Source organism: Peromyscus maniculatus, chromosome 18 (assembly GCF_049852395.1).
Source record: "Peromyscus maniculatus bairdii isolate BWxNUB_F1_BW_parent chromosome 18, HU_Pman_BW_mat_3.1, whole genome shotgun sequence".
Taxonomy (NCBI): Eukaryota; Metazoa; Chordata; class Mammalia; order Rodentia; family Cricetidae; genus Peromyscus; species Peromyscus maniculatus.
In genome coordinates, this window is record NC_134869.1 from 20,113,560 (window position 1) to 20,133,863 (window position 20,304).

General features: G+C 48.9%; 1 protein-coding gene across 1 annotated transcript in view; it reads right to left on the minus strand.

Moving 5' to 3' along the window:
• The window catches only part of Plxnc1 (plexin C1), a 154,670-nt gene that overhangs the window by 25,446 nt on the left and 108,920 nt on the right, over window positions 1-20,304 (minus strand). The window contains exons 18-21 of the mRNA XM_006995728.4: window positions 18,119-18,157; window positions 17,526-17,650; window positions 16,264-16,462; window positions 11,830-11,976 (exon numbers count right to left, since the gene is read on the minus strand). Coding sequence (XP_006995790.1) covers window positions 11,830-11,976; window positions 16,264-16,462; window positions 17,526-17,650; window positions 18,119-18,157 — 510 coding nt within the window. The remainder of the gene's footprint in view (window positions 1-11,829; window positions 11,977-16,263; window positions 16,463-17,525; window positions 17,651-18,118; window positions 18,158-20,304) is intronic.

A 20,304-nucleotide genomic window follows, 5' to 3' on the forward strand; every position in this document is an offset into this window, starting at 1 on the left:
TTAAAAAGACAATCTTGTTCTGGGACACTGCATAGAGTTCCAGGCTTCATGATCACAGGGTGCTCCATAAATGCCCTGAGTACTTTTTGGCTAGCCAGGATTCTACACACGTGTGGTCATTTGGGTTCATCGTCACGGAAGCTTCAAGAGGCAGTAATTTCAGTGACGCTGAATCGGGCTTTCCCAAGGCAGAGAGTGGGACACCGGGAGTGAGAAATCAGTGCTCACCATCCACTGAACTTGACAGGGATGAGATCCTTAACTGCCCAGGCTTTAGAAGGAGGAACATCAGTGTTCACAAGCCACCCGACCTACGGCATTTTGCTACCACAGCCAAGACCTGATGTATTCTCCCTGTCATCCCACTTATGATGCAATAGTTACTTTAGTCCAGTCCTAGCCAAACGATTTAAACCCCCACACTAGCAGAATCTGAACTTCGGAGTTGACCCGCAGCCTCAGGGTGGTCCAGGTTTAGGTCCCTGTCCTAGAACGGTGTCCCTCTTGCCTGTTCTCTAGGAAAACCTGTGTCCTGGGCAGTCCAGCCATGAGCAAGGGGTTCAAAATGCTTCTCCCCTCACGAGCAAAAAAACAACAAAATGCCAGACAAAGGAGAACGCAGGGTCCCAGGTGAGTGGGACAGCCGCTGAGTGGACGGTCTAGAAGAATCCAACACGGTAAAGACTCATACCCAAACCCTCTCTCTCACCTCCCTCTTTAGAGACATCAGGGCCTCTCAGCATAGAACTGCCAAGTACATTTCAAGCCATACTATTTTTTAATGGGAGAGGGGCGCTGAGTGTCCAACTCAACATGAGGAGCATGCTAAGCACACACTCTATCAACGAGCTATACATAGTCCCAAGAAACATCTCTTTGAATCTTTTAACCCCCAGGTGAAGGGTATACTGCTGTGACGCCCCCACTTTAGAGGGAGGAAGCTGGGGCTCAGAGGGCTCCGTTGATTGCTCCGGGGACACAGCTTCTAAGTAGCAGTCTTAGCATCACTGCTGGTCTGGTCTCAAGGCTCGCTGAGCTAGGGTGGCCCTCCTAAGCGTCACCCCATCCTCCTGGGGCTCTGATGCACCCAGGAACCCCTCCTGGCCACCAGGAACCCCTTCTCTTGCACCAGCTGTAAGCAGAGCCCTTTACCAGAGCCCCCCATCCGTCATACATGAAAGCTGGGCAGGGCACTCGGGAGTCAATCCTGTCCCTGTGGGCAGCTCACTCTCTTTAGTCATGGCTCTTCATGTCAGGAGTAATGGTGTCAAAGGGACTCCACAGTGGCTTCCAAGATAAAAATGAACAGAGAACACTCTTTAATCAGAGCCCCAGCCATCCTGGCTCATGAAATAGTTTCATTGGCATTTACAAAATACCATTCTGTTGCTACCTAAAGGGCACCATTGTCTTTACCAATAACACCTCTTTATAGGCAATAAATGTTCCTAAAAACATAACCAAAAGGGAAAAAAAATACCTTAACTGCATGTAAACTAATGTAAATCTGCCATTGCCTCCACAGCTATCTGAGTGGAAAAGAGGTAAAGAGGCATTTTACAGAGTCCACAGGGAATTCTGAGAGTAAATCCAGACACAAATTGATTTGTGTTCATTTTTCATGCTGGTAACGCTTAGCGCTCAGACGGCAGTTTCCTAGAAGGTGAGTGGAGGAGCCCCTCAGGTCCCACCTGAGTCTTAATACTCCCATCCAGAGCAGGGACACTCATCGGAACCTCTCTTCTATGCTAGGAAGCACTGAGGGTCCGCGTCACCTCGGAGTGTGAGCGTGACAGGGTCTACCTTTGACCACTCTGCCTCATAGCAAGGTCTCTCCTCCACTGGGCATGTATACTGCCCAGCTCCTCCTCTGTTGAGGGCCACAGAACCAAGCCCCTCTGTGCCCTTCTTGATGTTGGGGAATGCTTAAGATCTGCTCGCAGAGCCAGGCGGTGGTGGCACACGCCTTTAATCCCAGCACTCGGGAGGCAGAGGCAGGCGGGTCTCTGTGAGTTTGAGGCCAGCCTGGTCTACAGAGTGAGTTCCAGGCTAGACTGATGTACACAGAGAAACCCTGTCTTGAAAAACAAACAAACAAAAAAGACCTGTTCTCAGGTCCCTCACAGCAGGTATGGGAGACATGCCTATCACTTCAGTACACAGAGAATCAATCCCCTGCAGGCAGGATAGGAGGATGGAAATCTGAGAACATCCAGTCTGATCTGGTTCTATAATATTTGTAGCTCTTTTTCTGATCCCCACAGAAGGCCAAAGTTCTTTGAAGCATACCCTGTCCCTTCTCTGGAAATGAGCCTCTCTGTTAGTCCTGCAGCTCCCTACGTCCTTGGCAAAAAAAAATACTGGCCAAGCTGAGGTAGCCTGTGTGGTTGGTGTCTAACCAAGAGCCATGCTGCCTCTTTGACTGATGGCCAGCCAAGAGCCCATCTAGGGTAGAGCGATGCCATTGGTGGCCGCTCTCGCCCCTCCTCCCCCAGGCAGCGGTCATGTGACTAAGTCATGGGATAAGAAAAGATTCTCTATCCCAACAAAAAGGGGGAGCTATGGCGGCCATCCAGGGAGCACAAGGTCAGGGCCAAGGGAAGCCCAGAGGTGGTGAGCCTGGGGGGGCTCTGTTGAAGATGGCTGATCATAAGGCCGTCCCTTGGGAGTGGAAACTAGTCACCTCCAGTCTGCTCTGAGACACACCTCTGCTCCTCTTGACCCTTCAGGTCCCGTTGATCCCATTTTCCCTAACTTGAAGCAAAATATACCCAAATTCGTGCCGCTTTGCCAATTTTACGGTGGCTCAATTCATTCATAGACACATTTATTTCACATTAACGAGTGCAGGGCTTCGTAAATGACACCATTTCCCCCAGTGCAAATCCTGATGGAAAGCACTGGTAGACGAGGATAACCGTGAGACAAACCCAAGTTCTAAGACCTGGTACGCTGGGTGTGATGGTTAATCTTGACTGTCAGCCTGACTGGATCTGGAATCCACTAAGAAACTTCTGGGAATACTTATGACCACATACGGCAGCACCTTCAGGTGAGAGCCCAGATAGAGGAGGTCTGAGGAATTTTATGTCTTACGGGTAACTTCATCAACTCGGCCGAGTCCGCCACCACCACATCCCTTTGCTGATGGCGGAACTCAGTTTCTCCCGGCTTCCAGCGCACACTGAAGACCAGTCTGGGCTTTCCAGGGCTCCCCCAGCCTTTAGCATCAGGTGGGGGCCGCCAAAGCATCCAGCCTTAGGGACTGGGCGGCTTACTTGAGAGCGAAGCCTCCCCAGTCTGAGGACAGCTGCTGTTGGCTTACCCAGACTATAGCGAGTAAGTCATTTAGTCAGTCTTTTAATATACATTTAATTGATCTTTTAATAACAAACTCTGTTCTTCCAGAGAGCCCTACTAACAACACAGCAGAGTGGAAACAAATGGGGTGTTTGGAGGGTTCTAGTTTGGAGAGGGCCATTCAGGGAGAGACCTCAGGGAGGGCTGCATGGAGGCGGCGGCATTATGAACTAGGTCTGGAAAGGAGCTGGTGTGGATGAAGACCCTCAGCCACCAGACTTAGCAGACTGGAGGAACAGCACGCTTCAATCTTAAGTCAGGCTACCAGGCCAGGACGTGGAGAAAAAGAACCCCACATCCTTAGGATGGGAGAGACTGGAGCACTCCTGATCCACACCTGCCTTCCCCGAACCACCACTCTGCTGCTGCTGAGGAGGACGCCCTGCACTATTTTTAGGGGAGAGAGTGATGAGAACACTCTTTGGCGTTTCTAATAATAATAACAATAGCCAGCACTTATTGAACGTGTACCACATCCCAGCCAGGAATCTGCTCATTTCATCGAATCCTCGCCAGTCTGTGAGGTGGGGGACTATTATTAGCCTCGTTTAACAGATGGAGACGGGAAGATCTGGAGAGAGGTCTGGAATCTTGTCCCAGATTACAGATCTGGTAGGGTCACACTTGGCTATGTCCAGACTCCCACTGAAACGCCAGGAGGCTCGCTCGTCATGGTGTTCTCCTTGCTGAGGGCCGTTACCCTGCTGAGGTCCTCCATCAGTAGACAGTTAAGTGTGCACACACCAGGGCTAGGGGAGGCTTGACCTTCTTCTAACCGTGGCCTGGCATCAAACTGCACACAGTGCATCGTCCCGAGGCACGTGGCTCAGGCAGGACTGTACAGAGCTTGCAGAGCCTCTGTTCACCCTCCTGCCTCGGCCGCCATGTGGTCACGTGACCCAATTCTGGCCAATGGCTTTCCACGGATGTGTTATGTGGCAGCCCTTGGGAAACTCCCTTGAAAGACAACTGGTGGCCATCTGTCCTTTCTTGTGGAGCCCCTGCTGAGGTCCTGCTGTGGGAACGTGGGAGGAGGCTGAGGAAGCAGGCGCCTCATTCCAAGAAGTTACCTGAGGGCATCCCGGAGCAGGGCTGCCCATCCTGGCACCTCACGCTGGGAAGAAGTCAGCCTCTCTGCTGCCTGATCTTGGGCATCTGGACCTCTGTTCTACACAGCTGTACTGCCTCCTAATAGCGAGGTACGGAGGGAAGCCATCAGGCAGACAAGACCATCTGGAGACTCACAGCCAGAGTGCTTGGGAAAGGGCCTGATGAGAAGGTCTGTGCTCTTCAGAGCAAGCCTCAAGCCAGTCTCCGCTAGGTGGCCGGTCAGGTTTGTCATGGTCACCTCCTGTCCACACCTGCCTGTCGGTATTATCTGCCCTTGCATGCTGTCCATGCCCAGTGCCAACACAACCCACGGGCATTTTAGATGTGCTTTTCCTGACGACAGAGCCAGCTCAGCTGGCTTCCCTGCCTCCCCCACCATCAATAAATAACCAACCGGAAGGGCTGCAGAAGAGACTTTCTCTTTACCTTAAAGGTGACAAGAAAAGCTGTCACAAAGAACGGCCACTTCCTCTGTGCCAGGCAAGGTGGCTAGGTGTGTTACATACTTAATTTTCTGATTTCAACACATGTACAAGGGTAGGGTTTTTTTTGTTTTTTTTTTTTAATCACCAACTGTTCATAGATGAACACAGGTTGAGGGGTGGTGACTTGCCCCAGTCACACCGTCGGTAAGGGACAGAGACCAGTTTCATACCCAGGACTGCCAGAGGCCAAACCCCACCACTTAGATCCCAGCCCCACGGCACATGGGTGTATAACTGAATTCCTGCTTGGCTAGTGGCGCTCCCCAGCTTGAGGGACTGGGGGAACAGGAAAAAAAAATGAGGCTTCTTGGGGACTGGGATAAACTGAACATTGGGGGAGCACTGTTCCGGGGAGGACTGTAATGCCACCTGGTTGGCTCCTCTGACATATCCTTGGCTGATAACATCTGGATGCAGCTGCATCCTTTCTGGGACACCTTATGATTCCTACAGAGTAATGGTAAAGGCATTTCTTACAAACCAGCAACTTTGTCATAAAAGGTCTTTGAGCAATAAGTGTCCTCATTCAATAAAACCTATCAAATAAATTTCTACTTTCATTCCAGGGCCAAATGAAAGTCAAGAGGAAAGTCTCCTTCTTGTACCAAATTCGGAAAAGCTGCAGTTTGTTCTGCTGCAGCCGGTGGTCCCAGCCGCTCCGGCAGCTGTCTCCTTGTCCCGGCGCGCTCGACCGCCCCATCTTCCACCATGCTCCAGAGCCCTCTCCTTGTCTCACCAAAGGTGGACAGCTTGCTGTGGGGATTCTGCCCCCCTAACAGAATAACAGTGGGCAGAGAGGAGTGGAAGAGAGCCTTTTCCACACTGAACAAGCCAAGGCGATGGGGACAGTGTCCCCAGTTTGTTTCTATGACCAGTTTCTCTATACTTAGAACACCTTTGCCCGTCCTACAATAGAGAGAGCAGAGCTAGCGAAGATTTGTGGACCGGGGATGCTTTGCCAAGTTCTTTCAGGTTAGAGGGAAGACTCTAGATTGCTTTCCCTCTGTCAAGTGTCAGCTTAAGAGCTATCAAACTTTCTGTAGAAGATCAGGTAGAAATATTTAAGGCTTCCAGGGTCATATGGTCTCTGGTACAACTAGTTAACTCTGCTGTTGTAGCAGAGAGCCAACCAGACATAATACAGAAATGAACACACAGTACTGTGTCCCAATAAAGCTTTATTCATAAAACTGGTCAAGGGCCATCATTTGGCCTAAGGCTGTTGACTGATGGATGATTCCTGCTATATTTAACACTGTCTTCAAATGGAAAAGGACAATGCCAAAAAGACAAACCTAGAAAATTATTTTCATTTCCATCATGATTTGTGATACCAACTCTCCCATTCAAGTACTAATCAGGCTTGACTCTGCTTAACTTCCAAGATCAGAAGAGATGGAATGTGTTCAGAAAGGTATGGCCATCGTCAAAGCTTCCATTTTGTAGAAGGTATAGATATAAATAAGGATTCTAACAATGAAAGAATATTAAATTTGTGCCACAGAGAAGAAAATTAAATACTTTTGTACTGAGATAACTAAATTATTTTTCTAATTCCAAGATTATAGGTGTGAGGAGAAAGACCATGAAGAGGAAAGCCATTGAAAGCCCATTTAAAGTTAATTTTTCATTTTCCGCAGCTTGCCATCGACTGGGGAATGACTTACCTAACACGATTATAAAAAATGGTCTCACTCTTTGATCAGGATGCTAACTATGAAGCTAGTGATGGTTTCACTATTATCTCAAGTCATAATGGAAATGATTTGCACTATGGTAGAAAGAAAAAGAAAAAAAGGGGGGGGCTTAAGAATTGTTAATTAACTTCACTGTTTCTCCACAAATGCTAGGAGTATTAAAAACAAGATTGCTGGAGTGCAGACATCAGGACTTAATGAACAATGGGATGTAATTGAAGTAACGGGGAATGACTTAATCGGGACAGTGGGTTGTTTAATTACGGGGATAATGGATCTTCTGCAAGGACAAGCTAAACGGGACCGAAGGGGCCTGAGAGAGGTAAGGAGAGCTCAGGAGCTCCTGCTGGGGACCGCCAGTGCTGTGTTAGATGTGGAATGTTGTACTAAACATGCCTGTCCCCAAATGGTCACCACCGGGGGAAACGGCCCACTTGGTATCGGCTGGCATAAACCTTCCACAAATCACAACAGAAGCATTAATGTTTCTGCAGGCATGTCCCCGTGCTTTGTCAAGAATTTCTAATAATCTTAAAGACTTTCGTACAGATATGAGAATGAGTGTAATAATGTGTTTGTCGGAACACTTTCCCAGGGTGCCAAGATGCTATCTCTCCAATGCAGCAGATTGGCAAGCTCATTTCCTGGGTTTAAGGGTTCAAAAAACCATTTCTTGCTTAACTTTGATTACAAGTCAAACTCCCCCTGCTAATTCAGCACGCCTGTTATGAGTTATTGGTTTTTCTCATCTCCTCTCGAAACGGAGGCAAATGTCCCTTCTCCCCTGTGGTCCACTTTCCTGGGACTGAGATCCTCAGAGTTGCAGGTTCTGTGCTGCGCAGCCACGCTCCTGACATGCGGGAGGTGGGCGAGGGCCAGGTCCTTGGCAGCCAACACCCTCGCGAAAGCTTTCAATTTTGCAGAGGGGGAAAACAGGATCCATAGGTTGTATTCCACTCTGCCTGTCAACTCTGAACTAACTCACGGGTGGTGTGTGAGGGTGTGTGGAGATTAGCAGTCCTCTCTTTTTCTTCTCTTTCTCTTTCTTTCGGACAGGATCTCACGTAGCTTAGACTGGCCTGAAACTTCTTATATAGCTGGGGGGTGATTTTGAACTTAAATTACATTTATTTATTAATTTCTGTGGAGGGTAGAGGACGGCTTGCGGGGACAAGCTCTCTCCTTCCACCCCGTGGGTGCCAAGGACTGAACTCGGGTTGCCAGGCTTGGCAGCAAGCACCTTTACCTACTGAGCCATCCTGCCAATGCGCAGTCTCTCTGAATCAGTTCTCCACCTTGGTTTTTGAGACAATGACCTCACTGAAAGCTGGAGCCATGGCAAAGCCCCCAGGCACGGCACACCCCCGTTCCCTGGCACTGGGGCTACAGGTGTGCCGGAGTGACTAATTTTAATGTGGGGACTGGAGATTCGAACTCGGGTCGTCATGCTCGTACAATAAGCACTTTACCCTGAGCTCCTACACATTAAAGGAAGTCTAGGGTGTAGGGTGTGGTGTGGGGTGACAAACCCTCCCCAAAAGCATCAGTGAGTGAGCTGAGATTAGGGCCCTTTGACTGCCAGATGCCAGCCTGGGTGGGGCTCCAGGTGCTGGAGCCGGAGTGGCTTTGAAGGGCTGCGCTTGGCCAGGTCAGAGGCATCATCCTCTCAAGCTCTGATGAGCAAAACCTGACTTCTCAGAACGATTTGTTAGTATAATGATTTCAAATACAAGAAACTGGCAGCATGGCTGTATGTTCTAGAAAACACCCTACACCTCAGAGAGGAAACATCCTAACCCAGGAGGTGTGAAACCTAACTCCGAGTTTGTTGTTGTGAGAGGCAACTCTCTCTGAGCATGCATCCAAAGGGGCTTTTTCTCAAACAGGGGGGCCCTGCCAGGGCACCCAGTCTGCTATTTCAAGTTGTTCATGTGACTGTTCGGGAGCTTTCTGATCTTCCTTGATAGAATTTACACACACACACACACACACACACACACACACACACACACACACACACTCCAATTTGTTCACCACACCTTGGTTTTCAATTACATAAACCACCTCAGGCAAATTTAGCAAAGCGAGGCTTTGAAAGTTACCAGGAATGGAACCTGGGGGGGGGGGGGAAGGGGGGAGATGTGGGGACGAGGGGGAGGAAGGGCAGGAAGAAGGGGAAACCTAGAAACAGAATGGTTCAGGCTGGGAGAACTTGTATGAAAGGAAATGAAAAACCTTAAATTTTTTATATTGACCTTCTGGTAACATTTTTTTTGTCATACAAGCTCAGACAGGCTCATGTGCCTCCTCTCTCAGCCTCTGGTATAATCAGCCACCATGAAAGGGAGGTTGGAAAAGGTTCAACAAAAGGCATTAGAAAAATCCTTCTTAAAGGCGAAGGCCCTAGGAGCTAGGGCCCACCTCTGGGCCAGCCTCCACTCTATCCACCGCACATGAATTGGAGAAGGACAGTGCATAGATTTAATTTTCCATCGCATTTCCCCCGGAGGCTATAAAAGGGGAAAAAATTCGAGAGTCGACACGAATTTCTTCAACATCAAGTAACATTTTGATGAGCTGAGTGCTAACAAATCAGAAACACATGGTCTTAATTGACTGTGAAATAAATAATGTTTCCCAATGAAAGGGAAAGAATGTGCTCAGATGTAAAGCTCTGGAAAGGACTCCAACCTCAAAAGTTTTTTTTCAGGCAGCTGACTCCCCCCCCCCCCCCCCCCCCCCCCCCCGCCCCCCATGCCCCAGACCTGCCTCCTCTCAATCTCCTCCCTGTCTGGTGCAATGTTTCGTGGAAAGAAATCTTACTGGATCCCCCAAACCTACATTCACTGGTGAACATTTCTCTTTGGGGCCCCTGTGTTGTGGGGCTGTTTTCTGGTGTTAGAACAGGCCACCAGCCTCACCTGAAGCTGGGTGGTTTCTATGGGGAAGAGGTCGATTGAGTTCATAGTTTTGGAAAGCCAAGGGCACCGTGTTAGCCTCACTCTGCTGCCGTCAAGGGCCACGTGCTACTTTCGGCTTGGTGGACAAGCAGCAAGAAAGACCACAGGGTGAGAAAAGGAGGCAATAGAGCAAACCGGGGATCCCCAGGTGACTTATGTCACCTCTGTGGGAGAATAGAGCTCCTCTTAGTGTTTGCATGCACCTGCATGTGTGCATGCATGTATCTGCATGTGTGCATGCATGTCTGTCTGCATGTGTGCACTTGCATGTATCTGCATGTGTGCATGCATGTATCTGCATGTGTGCAGCAAGTGTGTTGTATACTCTTTTAATCTTTCTAACACCTCCATGAGATGGGCGGACAACATGAATATCACCTTTACTTCACACATGGGGTGACCCAGGAGGCACAGGAAGCGGTGAGATGTCCTCAGTGTCACCTGGCTGGCCGGTGGCAGAGGCAAGGTTCAACGCCGGCTGGCTCCAGAACCCAGGCTCATAGCCCCTCTGCCAACAGTTCTGGAGTAGCCCCTTAAACACGCAAAGCCCAAGACTGAGGGGCTCAGTGGTTAAGGGCATGTACTGCTCTTGCAGAGGATCCAGATTCGGTTCCCAGCACCCTTGTTGGGTTGCTCCCAAGCACCTGTAACTCCTGCTCTGGAGGAATCTCATACCTCTGGTCTCCGTGGGGACCTACACTCATGTGCACACACCTCCATGCACACACACACACACACACACACACACACACACACACACACACAGACAAAAACAAGCACATCTGTGGGCTGGAGAAATGGATCAGTGGCTAAGAGCATTGGCTGCCCTCGCAAAGGACCTACACTCAGTTCCCAGTGCCCACATGGCAAATAGAGACACATGCAGGCGGACACTCATATATATCAGATAAAAATAAATAAAAAAGCAAATTTTTAAAAATGCAAATCCTAGGCCACACCCCCAGACTTTCATCTAGGGTCCCCTAACAAGTGGTCTAACACTCTCCAGGTAACAGCGAGGCATGCTAAAGCGTGAGAATCACTGCCCTGCCTCCGAGATGCTGACAGGTGTCCACAGAAGCCAGAACGTTGACAAGTGTTCCCTCTCAGTACCGTTTCCTGCATCTTGCCTGGCTGCTGAGCACACAGCCATCTTTAACGGGGCTGTTCCATACGGCATGAGGGAAACTGGAAACAGCTAATCTGTGGGCCCCTCCCCGCCCACAGACATGACATAACCGTAATACGGTCCACAGCAGAGTGGTGCCTTCTTCAATTAGGGAGTCAATTCTTCCAGAATGATACCACAGGACTCGCCACCCGGGGCAAAGCCACAGGAGTCTCAGCTCTTCAGCGAGCAATTCCCGAATCCCACTGGCATCTACTCCTTCCCCCTCCACTAATGAGATGGTAAAGAAGCCTCGAGTCTCCATAGAGCTACAGAGCAAACCAAAACACAGCAACCTTCCCCAAGTCTGTGAGAATGGAAGAGCTTAGAAAGCTCCCGAGCCACACAGGAGATAACTTCCATACGGGGGGCTTCTGCCACAGAATTCCCCCCATGTCTCTTTGTGGGGGACAGTTGAGGGTGGATGGAGCGGGAACGGGTTAAAAGGAAGTTCTCTGGTGTCTGAAACTCTCAGGCAGCCTGGCCCATTCTCCTCCTGGAGGGATCTACAGCCTCCCTCTAAAAATATCTATGAGATCACAGTACATTAAGTGCGTGACACCAAACATTTGTAACTAATCCATGGAAAATAAAGGAGGGCGTCATGTTGCATGGGGGAACACAGTGAGATTTGTCTTGTGTTATCGGTCTAAAATAAGACGGCCTCAATTTGGTTGAAATATATCTGCACACATTGTCTTCCCCAAGCAGAGCCATTTGAGAAATTCTGATTGCAATTATAAGTGCTGAATAGGGAGCGTTTTGCATTTCCTTTGACGACGCTCAGAGCTATAAGCAATCCTGATATTAAAATCTTCGGAAATTGATGAGTACCCCAGGCATCATCACGATGTTTTCTTCCCCAATCCAAGTAATTAAAATCTATTCTATGAACACGAGTGACTATTTCATCCACTACTACTTTTAATTAAGTAGATGCGTCAGGCCTCCCATGGTCCGAAGGATGCTGGTTCAGTTTTAGTGACCCCACCACCACCACCACCCCCCGCCCTCTGAGTCTGGATGGAGTGTGCCTCAGGCAAACTCACCACAGTGTTGAATTCGGGCACCTGCCACAGCAGCCAGTCTTCATTCAGGGTGTACAGCGCCTTGCAAGTGATCACATCTACAGGACCCTTATTGATTTTCTGGTTCAGAGTCGTCACCAGCAAATAGAACGGCTCCCCAACAGTCTCCTTGGAAAAGACACCAAAGCAACAGTTAGCTTTCCTGGGAAGCCCATGGCGCGACCATGAGTGAAAGGCGACAGGACTTCCAAATAATCGACATGCTACGCCCAAGAAAATACCTATCACGTCACTCGAGACCAGGGGCAAAGGCCAGGAAACCGCCCCATGCACACTGCATATGCATACGGCCCCCCAACACTATGGGAGGCATCCAGGAGGGCCCTGCAATTTCATGTTTAAGTTCCTGTCTGGCAGACTACTGCTCATCAGTAGTGCTTAAGAGCAGTTCCTGGAGGTAGAGATTTAACCTTGTTTACATTCCTGTTTAATTGCAAACCAAAAATAAGAGGCATTAAAAAAGTACTTCGCAGTTAGTCTTGGCGACGGGGACTCTCGCAAGATTGTTTTAAACACTTGCTGAGGAGGGTGGCCTCTCAGAGTTAACAGTTTGGGGTAAGGGAAGTGGCCTTCACTTCAGATGTTCATAGCCTGTGTCCCACCCATGTGCCAGCTCTTGTCCCTTAACATCCTGACACCTCCTTGCACCCTTCCCTGGTCAGATGGGCAGTCCTGTCGCTCAACCAAGGCTAGGCCTGATCCTCTCAGGCCGGCCCCAGGGCTCCTGTCTCCAGCCTTCACTTGCGAACACTGCCCTCAGAATCTGGGGCGAGGGGCCCCAATGTGCAGCCACTATGTTCAAAGGGACACTCAGGAACACGGTTCAGGAACAGGCCGTGTTCTGCTTCTGAGGCATGCAGCCCCGGGGTCAGTTTTGGTTCCTCCTAAATAATGAGGTTTCCAGGATCTATGAACGTTAGGCCTCTAGGTGGAGGAAGAAGGGCTGTGCCCAGGCCAGGGAGCCAGAGTACCTCAGGAAAGATGAAAATTGGAGCCCCGTTCCTATTCTCCACCCCCCCACCCCCCACCCCCACCCCCGCCCCGTGCTACCAAGTTCATTTGTACAGCTAACCAACTCAGCTTTCCAAGGAGGATCCCTCTGGCTCTCTCTGATCTCCCGTGAACCCCCCCACTTTGGGGCCTTCCACTCTGACCCCTGTTTTTCTTCCTTTTTACTTCCTGTAAGCACAGTTCCCCTCCCCAGGCCCGGGCTTTCCTCTTGCCCCCCCCCCCCACCCTCCACCTCACCTAGTCCACTCCCTCCCTGCCTTTCTTTGCTTCTCTCTCCTCCTCTGATAGATCCCGTGAGTGTCTTTCTTATGCAGGACCCAGGGAGGGGCGCCCCCCCCCCCCAGCGATGTTCAAAAGTTTCCAAGGAGGGGCAAGGGGACCAGTACCTGACATTTGGTTCTCGCAAGAAACTTCCTTTATTTCATGGTTCCTAATCTCACCGCTATCTGCCTTCCACCCCCGCACCTTGGGTAATGTCCTGACCACAAACCTAAGGGCCTCACTTCTCTCTTCCTTACCCTTACCAGAGGCACACCAAGGGCCCTGGTGTGGGGGCTGGATCATCCACACTGGTTGGCACAGAAGCCAGCCAGGCTCCCTGGGCTAGGCAGAGGGGCAGCCACTGACTTAAGGGCTCACTACTCAGTATTTTCTAGAATTCTTAAAGCTTATCGATATGGTGACATCTGGCCACAGTGTCCCATGGGCCCACAGTTCTAACCCTAGCTAATCACCCCTGGCATCTCTTGAGGACCCCCTTAAGAACTTAGGTACCACCGGGCGGCGGTGGCGCACGCCTTTAATCCCAGCACTTGGGAGGCACAGCCAGGTGGATCTCTGTGAGTTCGAGGCCAGCCTGGTCTACAGAGCGAGATCCAGGACAGGCACCAAAGCTACACAGAGAAACCCTGAAACAAACAAACAAACAAACAGAACTTAGGTGTCTGCCCACCCTGTCCTGCCTCACAGGACACCCACCCAACCTGGATCTCTGTAGCAGAGGCAGTTTGCAAATCTTTCCCAGAGAGGTTGATGTGTGACCGGACTTGGGAACCACAGGCCATGAGATTTCTTTCTCATCAACACACAAGGTTTAGGTATGTCTCGCCTATTGAAGACAAGTCTTTTCTCTTCGGAAGACACAGCAGAGCTGACTGTCAGCTCACAAGGGGAATTAAGAGTCGGGCACCACCCATGCCAGCCTTGGTCCTCCAGAATCTCATCTACACTGTCTGCCTTGATTCTCCCATATGCAAAATGGCCATAAAGACATCTCCGGACCATTAAGACAAGACAAGCTTCCTAGCCTGGTGTCTGACATGTACAGCAAATAGCAGTCGTTATGGTCCCCACCAGACCTTGGAGTCCTAGAAGGGGATAGTATCTGATGGTTGCTGCTTGCCATCTAAGAGCAGGGCAAGCGGACTCGGGCAGCCAGGCTCCCAAGCCCCCTGATCACCAGAGGGAATTCTTCCACTGAAAGTGAAAGTTCTGCCCAGGACTGGCTGGCTGCCACTTCCTCCCGGGCACCGTGCCACACCCCCGCTCACCACCAAGTGCTCCACACACTCTTGAATCAGCACAGAGGAGAAATCTTGACCCAGAATGCTTTGCTCAAGGGGGCTGCTTGGGCTTGGAGCCCAGATTTCCCGAACACTTCGCTTCTTTCTTGCCTGAGAGCCGCTCCTGAGAGCTCAGGGTAAGGAAGAGTTGGAAAGTGGATCTCAAGCCAGTGGATGCAAACCAAACCAAACCAGCCAGGAGCAAGCCAGCCAGCAAACGAACAAACAAACAAACAAAACAACGAGACAATGCCCACCGTGAGCACACTCACCGCGGGGATTCAGGCAACTAGGAGGGTGGCTGGGGAACAGCGGCAGATAGCAAGCTTTCGGATTTCAACAAAAACCCTCCAGGGCCAGTGCTTTCTGCTGCCTCGGGGGGATTGTCTACATCAGCCACAGGGAATCCCTGAAGGAGTTTTCAGAGACATCAGTGGATACCAGCCCAGGGCTTTTGACTTAGCGGGGCCAGCTGAGGGACTAGGAATGGGGGACATAGTAAGGGGGTCGGCCACCTGTACTCAGCAGCCGCCGGGGCCCACCCTACCACAGCGAGACTCAAAAGCAGGTCACCCCAGAAATAACCACTTGACACCTCCCCAGAGCAGATGATGTATACCGAGTAAACAGAAAAGGAGGCAGATTGCATTAATCTTAATAAACGGCCATTGCCTTGGGAATGGGGGTGGGGGGAGTCGGTGAATTTTTTTTTTTTTAAAGAAAAAAATGTTGTGCATCTCCTTGTAAGATTGCATTAAACATTAAGCTAGGCACAGTCTGATTTAAAGTGCTGCTTGTGGATCTCAACTTGAGCAGCCCTGTTAAAACCTGTGGCATAACAGTGTGTCTTCTTCAGAATTTAATTAGATTCCTAAACTAGCTGCAAACACACAATGATGCCGTTTTTTTTTTTTTTTTTTTTTTTTTTTGCTGGAATCTGGATGGCCGGTGAAATTAAAGGTGGACAAAAACCTTCTACACCAGGACCTCAGATAGCTGAATAGAGACCAAGTTCAAGAGAACACCCTCATTTTCATTTTAATATTTTATAATAATAGCCAATATTTACGGGGTTCTTACTCAGCACTGAGCAACGGCATATACTTTCTCGTCTGTGCTTAAAAGAGCCCGACGATATTCATCTTTTGTCAGCTCCACAGGTAACATGCTAAGTAAGGGATGCAGCTGTCTGAGCACCAGACCCAGCCCTGGGCTCCAAGGCCCACTCTGTTAACCATGGAAACCAGAGAGAGTTCGCATTCAGAAAGATTTCAAGATGCAATTAAATTCAACCACATTCCATAGTCACTTCAAGAAAGTGAACTCTGAGGACAGAAGGCTCATTGGGGATTTGCTTTCATGCTGGATGCCTGGGAAGAAGGGACCATCATTAGCTGTCAGCGTAGAGGTGAGTAATGAGTATTTCAAGCATGATTTAGAGGCCCCAAGAACGGTCCGTGCTCATCAGCATCTGAAACGTTCCCTGGTCTCAGAATGGGCTAGCAGGACCAGGAATGTCAATGTCAAAAGTAAGAAGAGGAGCTCACATTTAAAAATCTTACCTGAGCGATTCCTAAATGAATTACACGTACAGGGACCATTACCAGAACAAACAAACAAAACAAAAAACCCAATTTTTAAAAAAAATTTCCATTCAATCCGGAAGGCCCAAGATCAAGTTCACTCAAATGCTGACACCAGGGAGCACTCTGGACTTAGATCCACAAAGACACCAGCATGTGCTAAAAATAACTGCCTATTGTCTTACCTCTGTACCTCTGACTCTGTACCCCCCCCCCCCCCCCCCCCCCCCGGCACTTACCCGGAGGAAACCAGAGAGGCAGACGGACATCCAGTTTGTGAGGAGCTTCTCCACCACAGACTCCGTGCGCCTCAGCATGAGTTTGGGCTGCATATTGCTACACTGTTCCATCAAGTCCCGGGTCAGCACCTCTAGGATGCTGGTCAGGTAGACCAGCTTGGTTTGCAGAGCAATGGTCAGGAAGGAGGCAAAGAGACACCTGTTCAAAAACAGCCCGCCGTCAGCCCCGGACTCGGATGGACGGCGCTGGTTTCCATGGAATCTTGCGGGCAACAGGGGACTGTCTTCTGAGGAGCCGTTTGTGTGTATGTGTGTGTGTGTGTCTGTGTGTGTGTGTGTGTGTGTGTGTGTGTGTGTGTGTTGTTCAGATTCCAACCAGTTCTGTCCTTATGTCACAAAATTACCCACCAGGCCTAAGGACCTTTTGATGCCTAGTAGGGCACATATGGGATGTGGTGGCAAATGCCCAGCAATTCCAGATCATCCTCAGTTACACAGTGAGTTCTAGGCCAGCCGGGTGGGTACATAAAACAATAAACAAACCACACACACACACATCAATTTCAACTTCGGGACATTTTCTATGTTTTTAGCGACAAGAAGGGAGTCTCTTTCCCCAAAATTTACGGTGTTTTTACATTTAAAAATGACACTTCTGCTTTTTTGGGCTAAGAATTTTCTTTCTTCTTTTTTGGTGTTGGGGGTTTTTCAGGGTTTTACAGGGTGCTCTGTGTGTGCGTGCGTGTGTGCATGCTTGTGTGCGTGCGTGCATGCGTGCGTGCGCGCACGCCTTCGAGATAGAATTGGTGTTGGGCTGGTGTGATCCGAGCTGCCGACAGCCTGGCTGCCTAAGCACCCTGTCAGTACCACTGGGAAGGTGCATGCTGAATTTCAGGCAGTGCTTTGGGAACAAGGAGCTTGAGGCCTAGAGATTAGCTTAGTGGGAGGCACCTGTACAGCATCCACAGTGCCCTTGATAACCAGTCCTTCAAGAAGGAAGGTAAAATAAGGAGCTTGGGTTTTTGTTTGCTTCTGAGACAGTCTTTCCACACAGCCCCGGCTAGCCTGGAATTTGTTATGTAGACCAGGCTGGTCTCAGACTCACAGAGAGGCCTAGGCAAGAGGATCTGGACCACAGGCTGGTCTCAGACTCTGCTTTCAGCATGCTGGGATTAAAGGCATGTGTCATCATACCCGGCAGGTATTCAGGTTGTAATGTATCTGCTAAGTGCTTATCAAAATACAAAAGTATTAACATGTACCTGTCCTTTACCGAGAAGTTCTTCTGCTTCTCAAGGGTGTGGATGACAGTAACTAGGAAGCTTTTATTACAGATTAGGGCATCCAAGGCTGTGAGACTCTCATTCTTATCATTGGCATCTCTGTTCTGGAAGAGAAAAAAAAAACCACAACAACAGAAGAATATAACAGTGTGGTACATAAGATAACATAATTTAGTATAGCACATAAGATAATATAACAGTATAGTATGTAAGATAATATAACTCAGTATAGTACATAAGATAAGTTAGTATAGTACATAAGATAATACAACTTAGTATAGTACATAAGATAATATAACTTAGTATATCACATAAGATACTATAACTTAGTATAGTACATAAAATAACATAACTTAGTATAGTACATGAGATAATATAACTTAGTATAGTAAGTTGAAAGTTGGAAAGTAGATCCACAATGGCTTTTCCAAGATAATGAATGATTTAATATTGAATTCATGACCCAAAAAACCCACAGTAAAAATTCAAAGTGATAATAATGAGGACAATGATGACGTTAACACTAAAAGTCACACAGCCATTGAGCCAAAAATGAAAACTTAGAGACTTACATGCATATCTTCAGTGAAGATGTGTGTGAAGCCACCTGACTGAGGGGAAGGAGACACTTTTATTATTCATAACATCCAAAGGAAATGAACAGTGTATTTTTTGTTACAATACTCAAGTCCATTTTAATAAAGCAGAGATGCTATTTGCTAATCTGAAGAGCCTTCGGGCTTGTGCTCATCGCCTCCAAGATGTAATAAATAACTATTACGCTCTCAAGAAACACCAGTGGCTTCTAGACGCCTCTAAGAATAGTCATCAGCATACATCAGCCCCATTTTTTGGTAGATTACATTGCATTTAAAAAAAGAACAAACTCAAAAGTTGAGGAAATGGTGGTGGGAGATTATGGAAATGTCAGACTTCTCTTCAAGCAACTGACCTGTAAGGGTAAGGCTCCCACAGTGCTAACCCCTAAGGGTAAGGCTCCCACAGTGCTGACCCCTAAAGGTAAGGCTCCCATAGTGCTAACCCCTGAAGGTAAGGCTTCCACAGTGCTGACCCCTAAGGGTAAGGCTCCCACAGTGCTGACCCCTAAAGGTAAGGCTCCCACAGTGCTAACCCCTGAAGGTAAGGCTTCCACAGTGCTGACCCCTAAGGAAAACCCTCACACAGTTGAAACAGCTTTTTGTAATTACATTTACTTATAGGGGAGGGAGAGGGCATGCCACTGTGTGCGTGTTTACAACTCTTGAGGCATGAGTTCTCTCCAGTGTGAGTCCTGGAGACGGGACTCTCATTGTCAAGAGTGGTGGCAAGTGCCTTTACCCCTCTGAGCCCTCCTGTGGCCCGACAATTCGTCCTTGACCTTCTGTTGGGAAGCAGCGGTAAGCTGGCTTCCCGGCTCAGGGTTCTTTCCCCTTTTCATTCAAATGTCTTTCTTCCAAGAGATTAGATATTCTGTTTACCCTATCTTTTCTATTTTTCAGAAAAACAAAAATTAGTCTGTCTACAGGAAGACCAGAAGTTCAGGGTCATCCTTTGTGATATTGGCCAGTACTGTCTGGACTGCCTCTTCCTTTGTTGTCCTGAAGGAACCGATCACCAAGTTATCTGGAGCACCCAAGCTCCAGGCCCAGGCATGTGGCTCCCTGTCAATCAGCAAAGCCAGCGAACACCTGGCCTCCTCTGCTGCCTAGAGGGCTCATCAAGAGGCCTGATCTTGGGGAACTGCCCCCCCCCCATCACCATAAGCTCAGTTTTGACTTGGCTTCCTTCAGAGAGTTCTGAAAAAATTCCCTGGTGATTTTTCTACTTGGGTCCTCTCTCCTAATGGCTCCCCTGACTTCCGGCTTCATCACTTCCCATTTGCCTTTCAAGATTAACACTGAACCCAGAGTTAGGTCAATCAGTTCGGCTCCTTGTGACGACTTTTCTCTTGCCCTAAAATAACATCATCGCATTATGCCGAGGTTTTCTTTTCCTTTTGAGACACTCAACTCGCAACCGTGTTCCTGGACGCTCATCACTGTGCCTTGTCCTTGATTACTGACTTTAGAGGAGAATTTCTTTTCCAGGCCACAGATTATGCTGTTCAGCACTCAAGGGCAATCATTAACTGTAGAAGCCCACACAGTACTCGTCTTGATGCTGGAAATCTCCGTTATTTTATTGCTTCTAAATTCTTAATGGGGATCTCAGAGGGCTGGGAACTAGGACTCGTGATTGGAGCTTCTCAGAGGCCCTGAGCATCACCCTGACTCAGGGACTTGAATTCCCTCCTTTCCCCAGGTACAGCAAATGGATGAGGCAGCAACCAGCAAGCCTCAGTGTTCTTGGAGAATAAGTCAAAAAGCTGGTCTTATTTGTAGTCTTCTTGATTTATAACACCAAAGCTTAGCGCCCCCCACCACCCCAAATATGGCAGGTATCTTGTGACAATGTCCTAACCTCCTGACAGCACATTATATATCATAGTGTCTAGAATTGTAGAGGAACTAGAAATTGCTTCCTGCATGTGCCTGTGTTCCCAGGCGTCTGGCCAAACAGAGCCAAGCTGCTTCTGGCAAGGTGATACAAACCCCTCCCATGGCTTGAAGGGATTTCTAACTTTGCGGATAGCCCTGGATTTAGATATAGTCCATGGGATTAATGTGTTCTGGGGGTGGGGGTTGGGGGGTGGGGGTGTCTCTCTCTAGGGTCACCAGAGCAATATGGCAGGGCTGAGGTATCAGGACATGGCGGGGGG